This window comes from Rhinatrema bivittatum, chromosome 5 (genome assembly GCF_901001135.1).
Source record: "Rhinatrema bivittatum chromosome 5, aRhiBiv1.1, whole genome shotgun sequence".
NCBI classification, from domain to species: domain Eukaryota; kingdom Metazoa; phylum Chordata; class Amphibia; order Gymnophiona; family Rhinatrematidae; genus Rhinatrema; species Rhinatrema bivittatum.
Window position 1 is genome coordinate 101,298,204 of NC_042619.1, and position 22,046 is coordinate 101,320,249.

At 43.4% G+C, this 22,046-nt stretch overlaps 1 protein-coding gene across 8 annotated transcripts in view; it reads right to left on the reverse strand.

The window, feature by feature from the left end:
• Positions 1-22,046, reverse strand: part of LOC115092117 (NEDD4-binding protein 2-like 2) — a 314,632-nt gene that overhangs the window by 270,226 nt on the left and 22,360 nt on the right. For 2 of the 8 annotated variants that reach the window (XR_003856907.1, XM_029602664.1), the window contains exons 1-2: positions 5,480-5,731; positions 1,238-2,715 (exon numbers count right to left, since the gene is read on the reverse strand). Coding sequence is in view for 6 of the 8 variants with exons in the window: in XM_029602664.1 (XP_029458524.1) it covers positions 1,238-2,715; positions 5,480-5,512 (1,511 nt within the window). In the remaining 2 variants the exon portion in view is untranslated. Of the gene's footprint in view, positions 1-1,237; positions 2,716-5,479; positions 5,739-5,803; positions 5,938-22,046 lie in introns of those variants that run through there. The other 6 variants (XM_029602662.1, XM_029602663.1, XR_003856906.1 and 3 more) reach the window with 5 other exon arrangements.

The window sequence follows — 22,046 nt, forward strand, 5'->3', positions numbered from 1 at the left end:
ACAGCTCCCCTATGGGGAAAGGTTGAAGAGATTAGGGCTGTTCAGCTTGGAGAAGAGACAACTGAGGGGGGGGATATGATAGAGGTCTTTAAGATCATGAGAGGTCTTGAACTAGTAGATGTGACTCGGTTATTTACACTTTCAAATAATAGAAGGACTAGGGGGCATTCCATGAAGTTAGCAAGTAGCACATTTAAGCTAATCGGAGAAAATTCTTTTTCACCCAACGCACAATAAAGCTCTGGAATTTGTTGCCAGAGGATGTGGTTAGTGCAGTTAGTGTAGCTAGGTTCAAAAAAGGTTTGGATAAGTTCTTGGAAGAAAAGTCCATTAACTGCTATTAATCAAGTTTACTTAGGGAATAGTCACTGCTATTAATTGCATCAGTAGCATGGGATCTTCTTAGTGTTTGGGTAATTGCCAGGTTCTTGTGGCCTGGTTTTGGCCTCTGTTGGAAACAGGATGCTGGACTTGATGGACCCTTGGTCTGAACCAGCATGGCAATTTCTTATGTTCTTATATAACTATCATATCTCCCTTCAGCCATCTCTAAGCTAAAGAGCCCTAAGCTCTTTAGCCTTTCTTCGTAGTATTGTTCCATCCCTTTTATCATTTGGTCACTCTTCTCTGTACGTTTTCTAATTCTGCTTTATCTTTTTTGAGATGTGGTGACCAGATTTGTACATAATGCTCAATACTTCCCCAGTGGTCCTGGCACAAGGGTGTTTCCTCCCATGGCAGCCTAGCAGATACTGTGTCAGCATGCACTCTTTGCCCAGTGGTCCCGCACCAGCATGCTCTCCTCTGTTGGAGACTTTGTGCAAGCACATCAACTTCAATAGGGCAGGCAAATGTCAAAGGGAGTAGGCACCAGAAATTACGTTTTAGACACTGTGCAACCAGGCACCCAGCATATTTCCACTCCCATTTTAAGAATTACAAGACTTAGTCAATTTTTCTTACTCAAAGTTAAACTTCAAGCAATTAAATTATGCACATTTAATTTCTAGTTTAAGTGCCAATTTTCTTATTGCTGATACTGTAGCAGGAACATCAACTATAAAAAAAAATAAATCAACATTTCTGCAGGGTCAAATTTAAAATTCCACTGAAAACCAACACAGGAAACACTTATAAGCACACCACATCAGCATTTACCAAGCAAAGAGAAAAAGCTAAAGTGCAGTTTTATCCTTCACAAAAATTAAGATTGACAAATAATTTAACATTTGCTTACTGAGCTAGTGTTGTCTTCCCTGAACCAGGTACTCCTCTTAAAAGAATTAGTAACTTGTTCAGGTCCCACAACTTATCTTCCCTAGGCACAGAAGGATTCTGTTCACAAGATAAAGTGTTAGACTCCTTGGGTTCATAAGCAAAAGTGTCTTCCAAATGCCTGTCTTTGGTTTCACTGAAACCATTACTCATATATCCATGCGGCTGGTCTGTGTGTCCGTTCTCAAAAGCCTGCATGCTATATCTACCACTCTGATCATCACAACTGCTATTCTGAGCAGGCTGTGCACAATTCCAGTTAGTGCTGTAATTATTTCCATGGTAACCACCATTACTATTGTGATATGGTCCATCACTCTGAGAATGAAAAATACCTGGTAGAGGTGGTGGGGGAATATGTTTTAGTAAATTAAAATCAAGGCTGAAAAATGGAGGCGGAGGCACCTGAGGTACTATGAATGATGGTGCCTGCTCCCATTCGGACCTTAATGGAGGTAATAAACTGAAATTTGAATTCCACACCGTAGCCTCCATTTGCTTACTAGATTGGTTCTCTTTTCTCCATGCACTTGGGTCATTAGTTAAGAACTGCTGGTCAAAGTACTGGATGCCACATTGGTTTTCTTGTAGTTTTATGCCCATGTTCTCACATTTACCTTCTGCACTTAACGCTTCCTGAGCAGGTTCTTCAAGATTAGCAATCACGTTCTGCTCATTTCCCTGAAGAGAGTCCCCATGATCACCATCCTCATCAATCTGTTGCAGTTCTTTGTAGAACTGACACAACTCATCATCTATTTCATTCTTATTGCAAGGCTCACATGGTTTACTGGATGCTTCCATTTTCTGAGTTCTTCTAGAATGTAACCCAGAAGTTATATTTTCTCCATCTTTGCCCAGTTCATTGCAGTTCCTGCTGCAATTGCTTTTACTGCTCTCAACAGGTCTACAAAGAGGTCCAATAAACACTTTACTTGTGCCAAACTCTTTGACTTCATCTTCTTCAGATGCTGGTAATGATTTATCATTGCTCTCCATCTTAATTTCAGCACTGCCAGCAACTGAAATATTCAGATCTCCAGTTACGTCAACCTCCTCTAATGGTATACAGGAAGTAGTCACAACTCTAGACTCAGTATCGACAGTAGGCAAAGGATGCATCCTAACACCTGTATCATCATACTTGTTCACATTCATTTTATTAATTTCTTTGTCACTGTGGCAGGTTAAAGATGTCCACTTGTTTTGTTCAGTTTCAATTTCTTTTCTTTCCTTTAGCAGCTTGAAGTTATTTGTACAAAATTCATCATGAAAATCTTCTGATGATTTTAGCTTTTTAGCCCATGGCTCAGCGGATGACTGTGCCCATGGATCAGCGGATGACTGTGCCCATGGATCAGCAGATGACTGTGCCCATGGATCAGCAGATGACTGGCTTGCAGATTTCCATGAACTCTTGCTATTTCCAGTATGCAGCATCTGAGAAAATAGAAACACAGCAAAACACAATTATAACATGAGTTTAATCAGCAATACAAAATCTGAACCTGAGCTATGTGTATTATTTTTTTAATGTAAATAAAATGGACTCACACAGAAACAGACTATAAGGTTAAATAAGGACTATTCTTAACTAATCTGCCCAATGTAATTCATGGTTCAGATGATCTCTCGTTTTTCTCCCTCATTTTTTCACAACTAGGGATCCTCTGTGCTTATTTTTGTCTCCTCCAGCAGAAGGTTGTTCCATGTATCACCACCCTTTCTGTGAAGAAATGTTGCTTCTGCATCCACCTAACTGGAGCATCATATTACATCCTCTTGTTCTAGAGTATTCTTTCCTCTGGAAAAGGTTTGTTTCTTGAGCCCAATTTATTTGGAGGTCCTCTATCACATCCTCCCCCCCACACATCTCGTATGCAAACCCTGCATCACTTTCTGGACTGAATGTATCCTGTCTATATCTTTTCAGAGGTACAGCCTCCAGAACTAGACACAATATTCTAGGGGAGGTCTCAGAAATTATTTGTAACAAAGAATTGTCACTTTTATCCTGCTCTCTCCCTATGCACCTTAGCATTCCTCTAGCTCTGGCCACTGCCATATTGCACTGTTTCACTTGAGATCAAACATGATCACCCCAAAGTATAGCTTCATCATATATTGTTCCCTTGAATTTTTGCATCCCAAATGCATGATTCTGCATTTTTTTTCCACACTGAATCTTCCTTGCTAAGCACGCAACCACTCCTCAAACTTTCATAGATTCTCACTCTGTCTACTCCCTCAGGTTGTCCACTCTGTTGTAGGTCTTAGCATTGTTTGCAAAAAAGTACTTTTCCTTCTAACCCCTCAGCGTGAATATATTGAACAGAACTGGCCCCAGGACCAATCACTGAAGCACTCTACTCATCCCCTTTCTTTCCTCAGGGTGAAATGTACTCAACTAGTTTATCACTTGGGGGTCAATCCCCCAGGGAGCTCTTATTTATCAGTTTTCTATGCAGGTCTGCATCCCAATGGAATACAGCAGTGCTCAATCAAAACAGCTGCTGGCAACAGGCTGATTTCTGGACCATGATCTGCAATCTGATTTTAAATATCTGAAAAATGTAGTTAAAAACCCTCAAAAAACAAACCTTGACTTATGATTGCTTTAATGAGGTCTAATTTTTTACTCTAGTTTTTTTTTTTTTTATTATAATGAATTCAAATTTAATTCAAATTTCTGCAACAGATTACCCATATCTTACACTTTTCAAGTGCTCTTGATGTCCAAAACTTAGAATCACTTATTTCCCACAGGTCAGAGCACATCATTAAGCATTAACATTTCCAAACCTACATTGGTTTGTGCCTGTCACTAGCTATTTCTTACCTAGTCTCCTACAGAGAAAATATGTTTAGTAAGTAACTTATTACACAAATTAACATTACACATATTGTCATAACCAACTGTAAATTTGTGTAATATTTTTTAAATATTACACACTTATTTTAAGAGTGCAATGATCCTGCACTCTTTTATAGTCCAATCTGTTTCCATTTTACTACTATGGGGCCGATGTAATAAGGCCAATGGTGAAATTGGTGCTTTCAGCATGCACACAGCCAAAGCAGGCACCTTCATGAGATGTAATAAGTAAGGGGACAGCATGCAAATGAGATACACACAGAAAATCCACACAAAACAAATATCCAAGATATGCACTCTACAACGTGCACTGAAGGCCCAATGCAATAAACCATGCATAAACCCGCAATAATGTGGTCAATTCTTGGTTGAAAGCCTTTCCCTTTCATAAGACAGTAGTAAGTTAGTAATCCAGGAATGGGGCTAAAAGGTGGGTAGGGCAAATGTCTAACCCCTTCATAATCTGTCACCGACTTTATAGGAGCTGTAAGGCAGATGCCAGTGAGGGGGGGAAATGCAGCAGAGATTTGGACAGAACTGCAAAAGCATTCAGCATTTTTCAGGTGCCTGTTCCCTCTCAGACCTCTCTTCTTGGCTTCTGCCATTTAAATTTTCAACCTCCAGACTAGCACTTACACTTAATTCCTGCCCTGACCCAGGAGCTAAAAAACCCACACTAATACCAGAAAGGCTCTCTGCGTTGTCCATGAATAGTTAATTGCCTCCTTTGCATAGCATTAGCATAGACTCACACTAAACCAGCTGCAGCTTTTTGAGCGGGTTTGTGTGCATTTTTTAGGTGTCATGTTATTACATACACACACATACAATTAGCACAGAAAAAACATACATAATACCACACACAAAATCCACAGCAGGTGTACTGCAGCTTATTACATCAGCCCCTATATGAGGAGGGAATTTTGAATGTGAGCTATAAAAATTGGACTACAGTGCAGCTGATCCACATTACTTAACACCAACCAATGGGAGGCATGCAGCTGGCAGCGCTCAGAAATGGCCATATTAAACCAATCATTGGCCTCACGGTCTCTGTGTTATTAAGGAGAAAAAGAGGGAAAAGTCAGTTTTAAGAGTCCAACATGACAAGCCTGTTATGACAGATTCTGAGTGCCTTAAAAATTCACCAAAAAAAGGGTCTCTGATTGGATGAGGCACCTTTTAACCAAACCAGACCATTTTTCTTATTATGAAAACACAAAGGCCAGGGGACCAAAAAAATACGTAGTAAGAGCAACCATTCCCTAATAAGGTGGTTTGCTTACAGGTGAGTTTGACATTAATAATACTGCCTTTCTTGTACAGTACCTCGTCCAAAGAGAGCTTTAGGGACAAAAGCATTAGGTTACCAAATGACGAAATCCAGACGCACAAAGGTCAAAACAGCTCACTGAAAAAGAAAAGTGCAGGATTTCTCCGCACAAATAAACAATATTACACATAAACATCACCGTAATGCCATCAACACCGTGCAAGACACATTCCGATTTATATACCAAACAGAAGCTGGCATACAAAACCTCCAGCGGCCTCTCAGAACAAAACCACAGAGTATCCGCACACCGACACCTTCCCTTAATACCAAAACACGCGCCACCTGAGAGCCGCTTCTTTGCGACCATGACACCTCACCTCCATACTGCCGCACCCCACCAGAAACAGGACAGGAACCCCCACTCCTCCCGGCCCCTGCGTCCCACTGACCCCCGACCAGAGACGGGAAAACAGGCCAGTTACAAAATGGCGCCGAAAACCTCGCGCCTGCGTAGGAGATAGGGTTTCTGGGAGTTGCAGTTCAACGAGTTGACTTTTGCTGAAAAAGATGATTCCCTGTATGCTCCGTGCTCCACGGTAGTAGCAGGCAGCCGCCAGGCAGTTACAGTCTACAGCTGCCTGCTAAGTTAGTGGCATTTCTTTTTGGCCATTGCTGATTTTGCTTTATGCTGGTTGTAGATATGTTTATTCCATTTGAAATCAGCAATACAGTTAATAAAATTAAGATATAGTGATTTTTAAATTTCAAATAATAATAAGTAATAAACTTCCTAAGCCTTGCAAGTGCATGGTTTTAATTTCTGGCTCTAATCAGTGGCGTACCTAAAGTATTTGGCACCGGGCAGATACTTCCTTTAGCCCCTCCCCCAATATATCATTTTAAAATTTCCTAAACTAATACAATATTTCAAAACAGCAGACAAATCAAATAACACCCAATAATTAAAACTAATAAGGATTTTTTAAAATCTCCCGCTCTCCATATCTGTCCAGCATAAGATTGTTATAGAGTGGGACCGTTCGCCATGAGCACACACATATACACACAACAAGCTTAGTGGAGAGCAGAGGTAGCCATGTGTGTGTGAGAGAGACCCACATCCACACAAACTTTCTCTGCCTGTTACCACATACACCCCACACACAGAAGCTGGTTGCAAGGGAGGGATTAGGTGCCCTAGGAACTTTCTGCCTTGCCCCTCCCCCCCCCCCCCCCCCCACCCACCCCCCCCCCCCCCCCCCCCCCCCCCCCTCCCCCCCCCCCCCCCCCCCCCCCCCCCCCCCCCCCCCCGTCACACCAACACAACTACCAGACTCCTTCCTCTTGGTTTTTTGGGCAGCAAGCAGAGGCAGCCCCACAAGGTTCACACCCACTAATGGTCGGCACCCTAGGCCTAACTTGCCTAGTGCTTCTGCCAGCCCTGCGCACACACACACAGACATTTCCTCCATCTCTCTCTCTCTCACACACACATGCTTCCTCAGTCTCTCACAAGCTAAACACATACAGCTGCTTCCTCTTGAATTCGGCCCGCGGCTGTTAGGCCGAAAACCAGACGCTCAATTTTGCCGGCGTCCGGTTTCCGAGCCAGTGGCTGTCAGCGGCTCGAGAACCGACGCCGGCAAAATTGAGCGTCGGCTGTCAAACCCGCTGACAGCCGCCAATCCTGTCCAAAAAGAGGCGCTAGGGACACGCTTTTACCACCGGGCCTAATTTAAATAAATTAACTTACTGTATCGCGCGCACAGGAGAGCAGGCGCTCGCCCGCTCTCCCGCGTTTTTTACTGTATCGGCCCGCCAGTAATTAAAACTAAGGATTAAAAAATCCCCCTCTCTCCATACCTGTCACCCTGAGACTGTTATGGACTGGAGGTAGACACACACACACAAACAAAATATGCTCCCTCTGTCTCACATACATTCATGCTTAGTGAGAGAGTGTGTGTGAGACAGACATACATGTTTCCTCCATCTCTCTCTGAATCACAAATAGAGACACAAGACCACTTCCTCTCTCACACACGATTCCTCTGTCTTACAGATGCACACATGCTTCCTCTGCCTCTCACCCCATCCCCCACACACAGACACTCTCTCAAACACAGACATAGGCACCCTCTCATATATATACACAAGCTCACAAACACTCACTCTTATATACCCTCACCCTCTCATACATACACACAGGCACTCTGTCTCTCACACACACACATACACCCTCTCATATACACACACACAGGCACACTCTGTGTCTCACACACACACAAGCACCCTCTCATACCCACACATATAACACTCTGGCACTCTCTTACTCACATACACACACACACATATGCACCATCTCATACACAGACAAAGGCAACCTCTCCTATGCAGGCACTCACTCTCATAGGGCCAGTCTCTCACTCTCAAACACATTTTGGAGCTCTTCTTTGGCCAAAGGCTGTACAGCAGGGCCTCTTCTTCTGCCGCTGGTTCCGGGAAATGCAAGAGGCCCAAAGGGGCCTCTTCATTGACTGCCAGCTCCGGGAAATGCCAGCGGCACCTCAGGGCCTCTTCTTCTGCCGCTGGCTCTGGGAAACACCAGCAGCACCACAGGGCCTCGTCTTCATCTGCCGCCAGCCTCTTCTTCCACAGGACCTCACTTTTGCAGGCGGGGAGTGGGAACCCTGCCAGCACATCACTTCTTTGGACCACCGCAGGACCTTTCTGCTGGCGGCAATGGCACCCCTCTCCCTGTTGTCACCCAAGGCGGATCCCCCCCTTGTCTCCCCCTTAGAATGCCACTGGCTCTAACTGTACATTTTTTATCTATTTGTAAAGCAGAGTTGCTTACCTGTAACAGGTGTTCTCCCAGGACAGCAGGATGTAGTCCTCACATATGGGTGACATCACTGGACGGAGCCCTATCACGGAAAACTTTCTGTCAAAGTTTCTAGAAAGCTTTGACTGGCACACTGAGAGCAGTAAGCATGCCCAGCATGCCATGATCCCTGTGTCCACAGGGTCTCTCGTCAGTCTCATTTGTAGCAAAAAGCGCGAGCGAAAAATAAAATAAAAAACGTTAGCGGACCCAACTCCGCGGGGTGGCGGGTGGGTTTCGTGAGGACTACATCCTGCTGTCCTGGGAGAACACCTGTTACAGGTTAGCAACTCTGCTTTCTCCCAGGACAAGCAGGATGGTAGTCCTCACATATGGGTGATTAGCAAGCTACAGGCTGCCTCGTATTACAACAGGCCAATAGCAGACAACTCGTGCGGAGGCACAATAATTAGGGTGCTATTGGCAATGATGAGGCAGCCTGATATCACAGCAGGTGATTGTGGAAGGAGTTTGGGATTATCGTGGAAGAAAGCTTTTCAAGACAGGTTGGCCAAAGGCAGTGTCTTGATAGACTTTCATTGATAAGTAGTAGGGGGCTGCGAATGTGTGAAGATAGCTACAAGTCACAGCCTAGGAAATAGCGGCAATTGGCACTGAACTATAGTGTGGTACCGATGTTGTCATGGCTGTTATAGAATGTGCCTGCACTCAACCCTAGAGAGTGCGTCATAGCAGAATTTGATACAGTCTGCTAGTCAGTTGGAGAGAGTCTGTTTGCCCACTTGAACTCGCAGCTTTTCTTTTGTCAAAGAAGGAAAGAATTAGGTGTAATTCCTATGGAGCGTAGTGCGGTCTAGATAGAATGCAAATGCACTCTTACAGTCCAAGGAGTGGAAAACCCTCTCACCCTGGTGAGAGAGAGACGTTGGGAAAAAGTGGACAGAGTATATTCTGAGTAAGGTGAGAGGCTGCGTCTACCTTAAGAAGAATATGAGGGTGAGTATGTAGGACCACTCGGTCACGGAGGAACACAGTGTCAGGTGAGTATGCAACAAGGGCTTGTAACTCACTGACCCTGTTAGCAGAAGTGATGGCTACGAGGGAAAGAAGTTCCCATGTCAGACTGTTAAAGTTATAGGAATGCAAAGGCTCGAAGGGGGAACGTATGAATCTTGTAAGCACTAAATGTAGGCCCCATTCCATAACCAGTGAACATAGAGGTGGCTTAATCAGTGAATAACCCATGGTAAGCCAACTCAGAAGGGGTTGAACTGTTAATCGGACATCCCCACTCCCAAGTGGTACGCCAAATTGGAACTGAGGTGTACCCATGCGGAGGATGTCTGGGGACCAGAATCCGAGGATATGTTAGAAAGCATAAGAGAAAAGGAGTGGTGTAGAAAAAGGAGCTAATACCCTTTTGTATGTGCCATGTGGTAAATCATGCCATTTCGAATGGTAAGATTTACGTGTGGAAGGCTGTTGTGATGCTACCAGTACCTGAGAACATCCGTGAGTCTATGATATGAGTCTGACCTGTGAGCAGGCGAATTGGTTACTGAAGTGATCAGTTGAGAAGTATGGGAAAGCATACTTGTCACAGTCAGGATGTGGGTCTGAGAAACAGTGAACCCCGTCCTGTTGTAGCATAATGAGAGTTTTTTGTTATGAGAGGTGTCGATAGAGACACATATAAGAGGCCTTTGTTGCAGAGCGAGCAAAGGTGTCCATGGGAATACATTCCGATACATGTGTAGGGAGTAGAATCTGTCCACCGTATGATTCGATTCGGACGCAGAGGGCAAGGTCGGTTGACCTCAGCACTAGAAGATTTTGCTTGCTACACATGTAGTCAGAGACCATTCAAGGGGATGGAAACATCTATGGAGCAGGTCTGCTAGTGCGTTCGATAAGTCTGTTAGATAAGTGGCCTGGGAATGCATGAAGTGTGCAAGGGCCGAAGGCTAGAGCTGTCAGCTTCCTGGCAGAGCAGCTAAGAGGTTGTGTCTGCTTGTGTGTTGGAATACTACATTGCCACTATGCTGTCTGTATGCACAAAGGTTTGTTGCAGAGGCAGTATTTTAAGGTATAAAAGGCATAACTCATGGCTCGAAGCTCCAGGAAGTTGATAGGAAACTCTGTATGGAGCGGAATAGACGCATATTGGGTTGGGAAGATGTGGATTCGAACTCTTCAACCCTAAGTAAATGCGACCGTGACCAGGATCATCTGAGGATTTGGTTCTGGATCGGTAATATGAATCAGGGACGAAAGCAGTTGAACAGCTTAGAGCCACTGATATTTGAAAATCCACTGAATCTTACTCATAGCCAGCCTGGGTATATGAGTGAAGTGGATAATGAAAAACCCGTGGCCCATCAATGAAAGAATTGAGGGGCTGAGGCTATGTTGCATGCGCACAAAGATGTGTAGGAATTTGACAGGATGTCTGCACGGTTGTTGGGCAGGAAGTTCATTGCGACTGTAGTGCCCAGAACTGCTCCATATGGGATTTATGGTAGTTAAACAGAAATCCTAGAGAAATGTAGTAGATTTATAGTGAGTCTTGGAGAATTTAGAGCTCCTTGCTTGGATTGACTCCTATTAGGCAGTTGTTCATGCAAGGAAAAGCATGAATGATGTTTTGCTCCGTAGAGAAACAACAGTCACTGCTAGACATTTGGTGAAATACACACATTGTCGAAGCTAGTGCGAACAGCAGAACTTGGCATTGGAATGTTGTTGGCTCACTATGAAGCACATAGAAAGACTAGAGAGAGGCAACCCACTTATTGCGGGAAGGGAAGCATGGTGATGAGAGACACCATTTTACCTGTCCCTTCTGAAGAAAGTTGTTGACATTTCTGAGGTCCAGGATGGGCGGAGAGCATCTGCTTTCTGTTGAAAGAAGGAGTGGTGGGATTAACCCCCCCTCGGGATTAACCCCCCCTCCCCGCCTTGTAGCATCCGGGAGACTGTACCCCAAGCCCTGGTACTAAGTGAGATGGCCGCTCTGATATCTGGCAAGGTTGAGCGACCAGGAGGCTGTCCAACTGGTGGAGCTGATGTAATCTGGATATCAGCTGGTCTCACACGGGAGCATGAGCGGTAAAAGTCTTACCCACATCTCTGTCTGCTGTGCAAGAAAACGTCGAGAGCTGTTGCCAGGTCTCGAGGTAGGCTTGCAATTGAGGCAGTGACTGCTGGATCTTGTGTCTAGCAGATCAGCTATTGTATCTGGGACTTCGGGCCTTAATTAGGAACCAGAAGCCAGAGTATTATCGAGTACGGAGTCCCATTGCTGGCAACGGGAGGACATCTCGATGCAATCCCAAATTATTGGTAACGGGGTTCTCTTGGTGTTGTGTCAAACCTAGCTGGCAATAGCGATATGTGACACCAACAGAGTTCTTGGAGGAGAATATGACCTAGAACCTTCCAAAACCATTTGGCCCGATTTAGCGACCAGGTCAAGATGGGATTGTTGATGAAGCGGGATTAGAGTACTTAATATCCTTCGTGGTGGATCGCAGAAGGACGAGTCAGTGAATATCGATGGCTCCGGTGTTAGTGGATTTCGGGAGGCATCAAGGACAGCCTGAGGGATGTAAACGACCGGCTCAAGTCTGTAAGCTGGTATGGTAGCGAAGCTACAGAGGAGACAGGCTAGGCATTACTGGCGCTTCTACATTATTTTGTGGTGGCTCAATACCCGGCCCCGGTGTTGGTGGGTAATGCCTCGGCGCCTCGGGTGCAGAGAAGCACAGGATTCATGAACCTGAGCCCGCTTTGCAACTGGCTCAATGGACATTGACGCAGGTGCGAAATAAGTATCTCTCGGAGCTCGGTCCGGTCATTCTCCAGCACTGAGGAACTGCCACCGATGTGCGGAACAGTGTCGGTGGCAGTAGCGATGTCCCCCTCGGCCCAGTCATTCTCCAGCACCGAGTAAGATGCCACTAATGTCCTGGATTGCGTCGGTAGCGGACGGTCACTGTGCCGGTGACGATGATTGCCACAGTGCTCAGCCCGGTCTTTCCCCAGCACAGAGGTGGATGCCCTCGCTATCTCGGATGGCGAGTGGTGATGGACTGTCACCATGCCTGCACTGCTCCTGGCACTGTCTAGTGCCCTAGGATTATACAGGGCTTTGGTTAAGAACCCGAAGTATGGAGCAATTTGTTTAGTCGAGGGCATTGCGTTTAGGTGCTCTGGTAGTATTAACAGTATAGCTCCCTCCCTCGTGGGTTCCATTACCATTTGTTTGAAAAGAGCCCCTTGCAGGGCATCCACTATCTCTCTACTATTGTTAGATTCTGCAGAATTCCAGGATTGACTTGGCGTGCTTTGGGAAGCTGTTGACACATGTGCTGCAGGAAAGTGCATGAGGACATCAGATACCCCATGGGCCAGTTTTGAAAAAAAAAAAATCCCCCGGGCTGATATTTTTCTGCAATCTGCCCCTGAGTCCCAGCTCCTGCTGAATGTGTAGGAGGGGCCAGTCACTAACGTCAGTATTTCCAGTCCCAGCCCCTGTTGTTAAGTGTGCATAAGGCACCAGTCACTGACACCAGCCCTCCAAGTCCATGCTTTTTAAAAGCTGTTTCATCAAAAGCATAAAAGCAAGATGGCTGGAAAGGCAGGGAGCAAACTTAAAAACAAGCTGGCTGTAAAATGTTTTGCTCAACTCTGCAGATGGTCTTAAAAAGATAAGCTTTCTTGGCTCCTTTTACACTCTCTCTGCTGTGAAAATGCCAACACTTGCCTAAGCCTGTAACTCTGTCTCCTGTGACATTTCCAGTGGTTCTCCAAGCAAATTTCTCCTGTGAAAATGCCAGCACTTGACAAAGCAGCAGTTCTCCAGGCCATTCGAAGTGAAGCCCATGGAGAATGAGGTTTACTCTTCTTGCAAGAAACATGAGACAAGAACATTTTCACAGGCTATCATGGCCACAGAGAGAGAAGATGGAGCGAGTCTAAAGGATTTCTGGAAGGGCTTCAAAATTTACAATGCAATTTAAGAACATTGGTGAGGCACAGAAGGAAGTCAAACAATCAAATCTAAATAGTGTCTGGGAAAATTGTGTCCTGAATTTGTATCTGATTTCACATGGTATACAGAGACTGTTGAAGATGTAGCCCTAAATGTAGTAGAAATGGGCAAAGAACTCAGAAGTTGAAGCAGACTATGTCCATGAACTGCTGGCATCAAAATCAGAATTAACTTATGCAGACCTCATTGAATTAGGGAAGCAAAAAGTAGCAGACAAAGATGAAGACAATTCAACTTCTGAAGTTTTCAGAGTTTGACAACTCAAGGGCTTAGTAGAGTCTTTTCATCATTTGAAATCTGCCACGTCCCTGTGTGAGGGAAAGAAAGAAAGAAACAAACAAATAAAACAAACAGCATGTCTACATTCCTTTGACCAGTTATTACTTTTGTAATTTGAGTGTTTGCAATAAATAGAATAGCATCTATTTATTTTTAATATATTTAAATAGATTACAAATGTGAATACAGTGCTTACATTAAAAGAAAATGGCAAATTTACATATGGCATAGCAGAGCAGTCTTGGGCTGGAGCCATGGAACATACAGGATGCCAGCCTTCTCTTCTTAAAGAGTGGTTTATTTAGAACACAAATAGAAATAACAGAATTCAAACTACTTTCCTTCAGCAGCATAAACAAATACAACCTTCATTTTCAGGACAGCAATATTACAAGAGCTGCCTTCTCTCAGGGGAACTGCCCTCAGAGCTACCTATTTGTCTAAGCTTTTTAAAGTGGACCTGCTCCAGCACTGGTTAAGGAAGGTTTTCGGGTATCATCCTTCACATTACAAAATACAAATGTTATCACTGCCCCAGTTCAAGTCACAATCCAGGTGCTGACTACTGTCATCCGAGCTGTCCTCGGTCGATCTCCTGACTGGCTTTGGGCCTTGTGGTTTGCTGCTGCTGATGCATCACGGAGAAACAGATGAGGGGTTCTGAGTCTTCTTCCTCTGTCCCCACCTTTTGTAGAAACAATGCCAAATTCTCAATACAAAAAACTATTTTACTCGCAGCCAATCCCCGCTACGTAGGAAACACAGTCCAGGGGAATACAGGTAGCACAAAATGAAAACACTCTCCCACCCCAACCTAAAATTAAGCAATGGACTCTCAAAAGCAAAAGTCCCTTCAATGGCAGCCATGTTTAGCTGAAGAACACCACATCCATGGAAAAGCAGGTAGCTCTCGCCCTCCCATGTTCAAGAGGTAAACAACAAATCCCCAACCTAAAAGCTTTGACCAAAGTTCTACCTGCTGAGGAAACCTGTCACACCTGTACCCAACATCTGAGTTTCCTGAGAACTGTACCATTTTATCATAATGTGGCTAGAATCCCTGCCCACCCACACTTTACAACCCTCCCCTGGAGTCCCCTATCATGTGATTGCCCCTTGGGCCACAGGGACTTATACTTTCTACTTTAATCCTCCTTCTGGGGTTTGTTTCTTCTCTCTCCCCTGATCCATGTGTTTACTTGCTTGATCTCTATTTCTCCTTTCCCCAGGGAAAAGGGGCTTGTGAAGGAGTGCAGGCCCAGACATTCTGCCTGGTTCACCTTAAGAGAGTTATCGAGGAAGCTTGAATATGAAGGCTGCAAGATATTATTATTTCCAGATTATTCTATGATTGTCAAGATCAAAATCGTAGAGCATATAGAAAGACATGATTTAATGGGACACAGTCAACACGGATTTACCCAAGGGAAGTCTTGCCTAACAAATCTGCTTCATTTTTTTGAAGGGGTTAATAAACATGTGGATAAAGGTGAACCGGTAGATGTAGTGTATTTGGATTTTCAGAAGGCGTTTGACAAAGTCCCTCATGAGAGGCTTCTACGAAAACTAAAACGTCATGGGTTAGGAGGCGATGTCCTTTTGTGGATTACAAACTGGTTAAAAGACAGGAAACAGAGAGTAGGATTAAATGGTCAATTTTCTCAGTGGAAAAGGGTAAAAAGTGGAGTGCCTCAGGGATCTGTACTTGGACCGGTGCTTTTCAATATATATATAAATGATCAGGAAAGAAATACAACGAGTGATGTTATCAAATTTGCGGATGATACAAAATTATTCAAAGTAGTTAAATCACAAGCAGACTGTGATATATTAGACCTCAGATTAGTGCAATGCCCCACTATATTTAAAAAAAGACTTAAGACTTGGTTATTCAATCAAGCGTTCTCATAAGCAACAGCCTGCCGAACTATTCATGCCAAGGACCCTTCTTTAGTAACCCCCCCAGAGAACTATATAGATCATATCCAGAACTCTCAGGCCTTCTTTGAATCCTTAACAGACTTAAATCCATTCCCAGATGATACCTTGCTTCTTGTTTTAGCCTACATTAGGCTCTGTAGCATTTACGTTATGTTATGTTATTACCCCATATAGCTGTATCCAAGTTACTTTTACCTGTTCATTGTAAGACATTAACTTGTCATTGTTCTGTTCAGAATGTAAACCGAATTGATCAGTAGCTCTGTTATTGGAAAATCGGTATATAAAAGTGCAAAATAAATAAATAAATATTACAGGAGGACCTTGCAAGACTGGAAGATTGGGCATCCAAATGGCAGATGAAATTTAATGTGGACAAGTGCAAGGTGTTGCATATAGGGAAAAAATAACCCTTGCTGTAGTTACATGATGTTAGGTTTCCATATTAGGAGCTACCACACAGGAAACAAATCTAGCCATCATAGTGGATAATACTTAAAATTGACGGCTCAATGTGCTGCAGCAGTCAAAAAAGCAAAACAGAATGTTATGGAATTATAGGAAAGGATATGGTAATAAAACGGAAAATGTCATAATGCCTCTATATTGCTCCATGGTGAGACCACAACCTTGAATACTGTTTACAATTCTGGTCGCCGCATCTCAAAAAAGATATAGTTGAGAAGGAGAAGGTACAGAGAAGGGCAACCAATATGATAAAGGGGATGGAACAGCTCCCCTATGAGGAAAGGCTGAAGAGGTTAGGGCTGTTCAGCTTGGAGAAGAGACGGGCTGAGGGGGGGGGATATGATAGAGGTCTTTAAGATCATGAGAGGTCTGGAACGAGTAGATGTGACTCGATTATTTACACTTTCGAATAATAGAAGGACCAGGGGGCATTCCATGAAGTTAGCAAGTAGCACATTTAAGACTAATCGGAGAAAATTCTTTTTCACTCAACGCACAATAAAGCTCTGGAATTTGTTGCCAGAGGACGTGGTTAGTGCAGTTAGTGTAGCTGGGTTCAAAAAAGGGTTGGATAAGTTCTTGGAGGAGAAGTCCATTAATGGCTATTAATCAAGTTTACTTAGGGAATCGCCACTGCTATTAATTGCATCAGTAGCATGGGATCTTCTTAGTGTTTGGGTAATTGCCAGGTTCTTGTGGCCTGGTTTGGCCTCTGTTGGAAACAGGTTGCTGGGTTTGATGGACCCTTGGTCTGACCCAGCATGGCAATTTCTTATGTTCTTATGTCTCTGCTAAGAGAAAGACATGTTCTCCTCTATGTGCCCAGCTGGTTGAGAAGCAGATCAGATTTCTGCTCCAGTTTCCCATGAAATTGCGCATCACCCATCAAAATAAAACCTTTATTTATGAAGCTGCGGAGGAAGCACAACAGTTCCTTCAATCTTATCTTGAGAGATGAATAATTGCTTTTCCTCTTCAGGAGCTTTAATGTTTCATAAGAAGCTTGGACACTGCATATGCTATTTCACTGTTATAGAGGCTTGAACATAAGAATTGCCATTCTGGGTCAGACCAAGGATCCATCAAGCCCAGTATCCTGTTTCCAACAGTGGCCAATCCTAGTCACAAGTACCTGGCAAGCACCCAAACATTAAATAAATCTGAAGTTACTTTTGCTTATTAATTATAGGAGTTTATGGATTTTTCCTCTAGGAACTTATCCAAATCTTTTTTAAACCCAGTTACACTAACTGCTGTAACCACATCCTCTGGCAATGAATTCCAGAGCTTAACTATGCACTGAGTGAAAGAACTTTCTTTAATTCTTTTTAAATGAGCTACTTGCTAATTTCATGGAGTAACCCCTGATCCTTCTATTATCTGTGAGAGTAACCGATTTACATTAACTTTTTCAAGTCCTTTCATGATTTTGTAGACCGCTATCATATCCCCCCCTCAGTTGTCTCTTCTCCAAACTTAACAGTCCTAACTTCCTTAGCCTTACCTCATAGGGCAGCCATTCCATGCCACTTGGATGCCTTTCTGAGTTCTTTTAGTGGTTGTCAACTGAGTTGTGAGCAGCTCCATTCTTTTCTCTCTTTTGTTGTTGAGAAGATTTGCTGCTCAAGTTATTATATGGTTTGCATTGGGGTTGGTGATGTAGGACCTTACACATACAGCAAGGTTCTGCACCCATGGAGGGGCGACAGATTGTGGAGACTATTCACTTGTTTAGAGAAATTCTCCAGGCAAAGGGAGTTCTGTGGGGAGGGTGGGGAATGGAAGGGGTGTATTTTTGTTTTTCAGTTACATATGCTATTAGCAGTTGAAGACCCACATGGCTTCATTTTACAGCAGTTGCACTGTGGTTATCCACAGCAGCTGGGACTGAGGCTGGGAAGACTGGGCTGTTGAAAGGAGGTTCATGACAAATTCTTCTGTGAGATTTATTACACGGAATGTGGGAGGTATTGGATCAGTTATCAAGCAATATACAGTTTTTCAAGCGTTACAGCGGCAAAAAGCCCAAATTGCTCTGATACAGGAAACACACTTAACTTTGGTTGAACACCAAAAGCTACGAAGGCAATGGGTGGGGCAGATTTTCTCTGCCCAATCAGGTACACAGAAGGCTAGGGTAGCCATTTTGATTGGGAAAACTGTCCCCTTCCAGGCAACAAATCTTATTGCAGACACTGCAGGTAGGTATTTAATATTAGAGGGTATGTTTATGGGAAACCTATAGTGCTTTGCACGATCTATGCTCCTAATGTGTACAATCTCACCTTTTTCATGAAACTGGCCCGCTTATTACTGCCCTATGCACAGTCTACCCTGATTGTTTTTCTTTGTTTGATTTCTGTAAACCGTTATGATGGCAGCACCGAATGACGGTATATAAAACTGAACAAACAAACAAACAAATAAATAAATAAATTGTTGGGGGGGACGACTTTAATCTTCCACATGATGAACAGTTGGATAAGCTGACACCAGTGTCCAAGCCCAATATGTCTACTCGTAAGAGGATAGCGTATTTATGTGAGTGCTTGAATATGCTTGATATCTGGAGAACGCTCCACCTCAGTGACAGAGTTCACTCACATATCCAGAGCACATAATACACAATCCCACCTAGACTATCTGATGACTCCACAAGCAGTGTTTTCTCGGATAGTAGATACTCAAATTGGTCCTTTAACCATTTCTGACCATGCTCCAGTGTAGCTGGATTTAGCAGAGTTATCAGTCCTTGGATATGGCGAAAATGTAGAAATTTCCCAAGTATCTATAGACTTATTTGTATTTTCTCAAATATCTTCTGGAGAAGTGGGAAGATTATTTGCTTCATAACAAATTACATCTCGACTCCCCTAATTTGTTTTGGGAGATAGCTAAGGCTGTTCTTCAGGGTGACTCTATGTAGCATTACAGAAAAAGAAAATGAATGCTTCCATTTTAACTCTAGAGAAACAACTATGTTGTGATAAGAAGTGTTAAGAGTAGTTCCTGACAGGTTCCAATAGGGCCAGTTTTTTAGCTACACAGACAGCTCTCAATACTCTTTTACATCAATGCCCTGTAAAGGTCAAATGTATTACAAATACAAATTTTTTCTCCATGGTTATAAAATAGGTAAATCCCTGGTGTATATAGCCAAAATTTTGGTTGGGGCCCACCTACATCCTGGCCATGAACTGCCACACGAATACTGTGACTGATTCAGGCAAAGAAATCTCAGAGATATTTTGTAATTATTACCAGCAACTTTATACAGGAAAGCCCAGGGAGTTTAGTGCAATATAGAGGTATCTCGATTCTGTGAACCTTCCTAGACTTTCCTTGGTACATCTGGAAGGGCTGAATAGGCCTTTTCGGGTTTCCGAGATTCAGCAGGTAATTCTGGAGGCTAAATTGTTGAAAGCACCTGTGCCGGATGGGATCCTTGCTGAATTCTATAAAATATTAGCTCTAACTTATGTCACCCATTGGGGGAGATGTTTCGGCAGCTGACTACTCTTGGTCGCTTCCTATATGCTTCCAACATAGCTACTATTGTTGTGCTGCCCAAACCAGGCAGAGGTCCATTGTATCCCGCCTCCTACTGACCGATTTCCTTACTGAATTTTGATGTAAACATTTTAGCCAAGCTTATGGCAGATAGAATGGCCAGAGTACTTCCTCAATTGATAAACCCAGACCAGGTGGGATTTATAAAAAAATCGTTGCACTGTAATGAACATCTGTCACATTTTAGCTTCTATTGCTACCAGTACAGAGAGGGATTTGCCATCAGTGCTTTTAAGCTTTGAAACGGAAAAAGCGTTTGATAGGCTAGAATGGGATTTTATGTTTGCTACCTTGAGTGCTTTTGGGCTTGAGGGTTTTTTTTATTCAGGTCTTGAAAATACTTTGTTGCACTATGACAGTGCGCATCTGCTACCATTGAAGAATAGCTTGCTGGTCTCTCAATTTTTGAGATACAGATGTAATTGCAGCAACAAAAATATTTATAGAGAAAAATCAAACAAATTGATTGATGCATTTAAAGCAAGGGGTTATCCAAAAAAATGCATCAGAGAAGGTTTCAAAAATGCACTGTATTATGATCGGGATGCACTATTAGGGGCGGATTTTAAAAGCCCTGCGCGCGTAAATCCTTCCGGATTTACGCACGCAAGGCCCTCGCGCATCTATTTTGCATAGGCCACCGGCGTGCGTAAAGCCCCGGGACGCGCGTAAGTCCCGGGGCTTTCGAAAAGGGGAGGGAGGGGGCGTGTCCGGGGGTGTTCCCGAAACGACGCGGTGTTTCGGGGGCGGGCCCGGGGGGCATGGCGCCGGCCCGGGGGCATGGTCGAGGCCTCCGGACCAGCCCCCGGGACCGGAGGACAGAGCAGGGCTGCCGGCCGACGCGCACAAAGTTACGCTGAAAGCAGGCGTAACTTTGCCGACAAAGGTAGGGGGGGTTTAGATAGGGCCGGGGGGGTAGATAAGGGAGGGGAAGGTGGGGGGAGGGCGAAGAAAAGTTCCCTCAGAGGCCGCTCCGAAATCGGAGCGGCCTCTGAGGGAACAGGCAGGCCGTGCTGGGCTCGGCGCGCGCAGGTTGCACAAATGTGCACCCCCTTGTGCGCGCCGACCCCGGATTTTATAAGATACGCGCGGCTACGCGCGTATCTTATAAAATCCAGCGTACTTTTGTTCACGCCTGGTGCGCGAACAAAAGTACGCACTCGTGTATTTTTAAAAAATCTGCCCCTTAGTTTCTAAAGAAAAGAAAGAAGATCCCGAGACAGCAACGTTTGTGACAAAATACTCACCAACATAAAAAAAATTATAAATATAATTCGTTTGAATTGGCACTTAGTAAAGATGATACCTGGGTTCAAAGAATTAGAATTCAGGATGGTATTCTCAAGAAGCAGAAATTTAAAAGAAATTTTGTGTCCAGCCCTGTTACCAGATAAAAAGAGAGATGATATTTCCACAATTGATAAAAAGAAGATCGGGGGTCATTACAAATGTGGCCACTATACCATCTGTGATCAAACATTGCAGATTCAAGATTTTACTTGTCCAACTATAGAGCGAAATTATAAATTGCAACATTTTATGACCTGTTCAACTTGCTAGGTAGTATATGTAATTGTGTGCCCTTGTTGTAAAATCTATGTGGGTCAGACAAAGAGAGCATTTAAACAACGGATTGGGGAGCACAAAAGTTGTTTACGAAATCAAAGAGAAAATGCACCAATGGTATCACATTTCATAAAAGAAAAACATCGGGTTGAACATCTGAGATTGTTTGTGGTTGATTCAGTGGACCAACATAGAAGAGAAGGAGATCGTGAATGGTTGTTGTACAAGAGAGAACAATATTGGATATTTAAATTACAATCGGAGGAACCGTTTGGTCTTAATAGCAGAATCGAATGGAATAGTTTAATTTAAATTGAGTTTCTGAAGACGGCACAGTTCAATTAAATACTTGATATAAGATAATTAAGAATGATTGACAGCTGTCACTAAATTACTTTTTTAAAAGTGAGTCATGAAGGAAGATGTAAGAGACCTGATTGGTTTAAAAATAGGACAACAGTACGTTAAAATACAGCACTGCCATGTTGATTTTTACTGAGCCCAATCTGTCAAGACTATATGGTGACTTTAAAAAGAGAAAAAGAAAACAAAAGTTGTGAGTATTATCTGATTTTTTAAGTAAAAGAAAGAGGAATTTAATGCATTTACTAATGTGTATTCTTTGAATTAAATTGAGAGCCCTGATGCAGAGTTAGCAAAACATTGTCAATGCTGGCGTTTCCCGACATACAAAAGGATGCAAAAAAATCGACACATGCAAAGGATCATACACAGTTGAAAAGTTATTCAGATAAGTCAAACTTGAAGTTTAATGGGCATTATTTCTAAATGGTTCAGATTTCCAAGAAACAATTTTGCTAGATGCATTAAGAAAAATAGTTTGCCTTTTGCTTATGGACATTACACACACAGAGAAAAAAGATATTTTATAAACTGA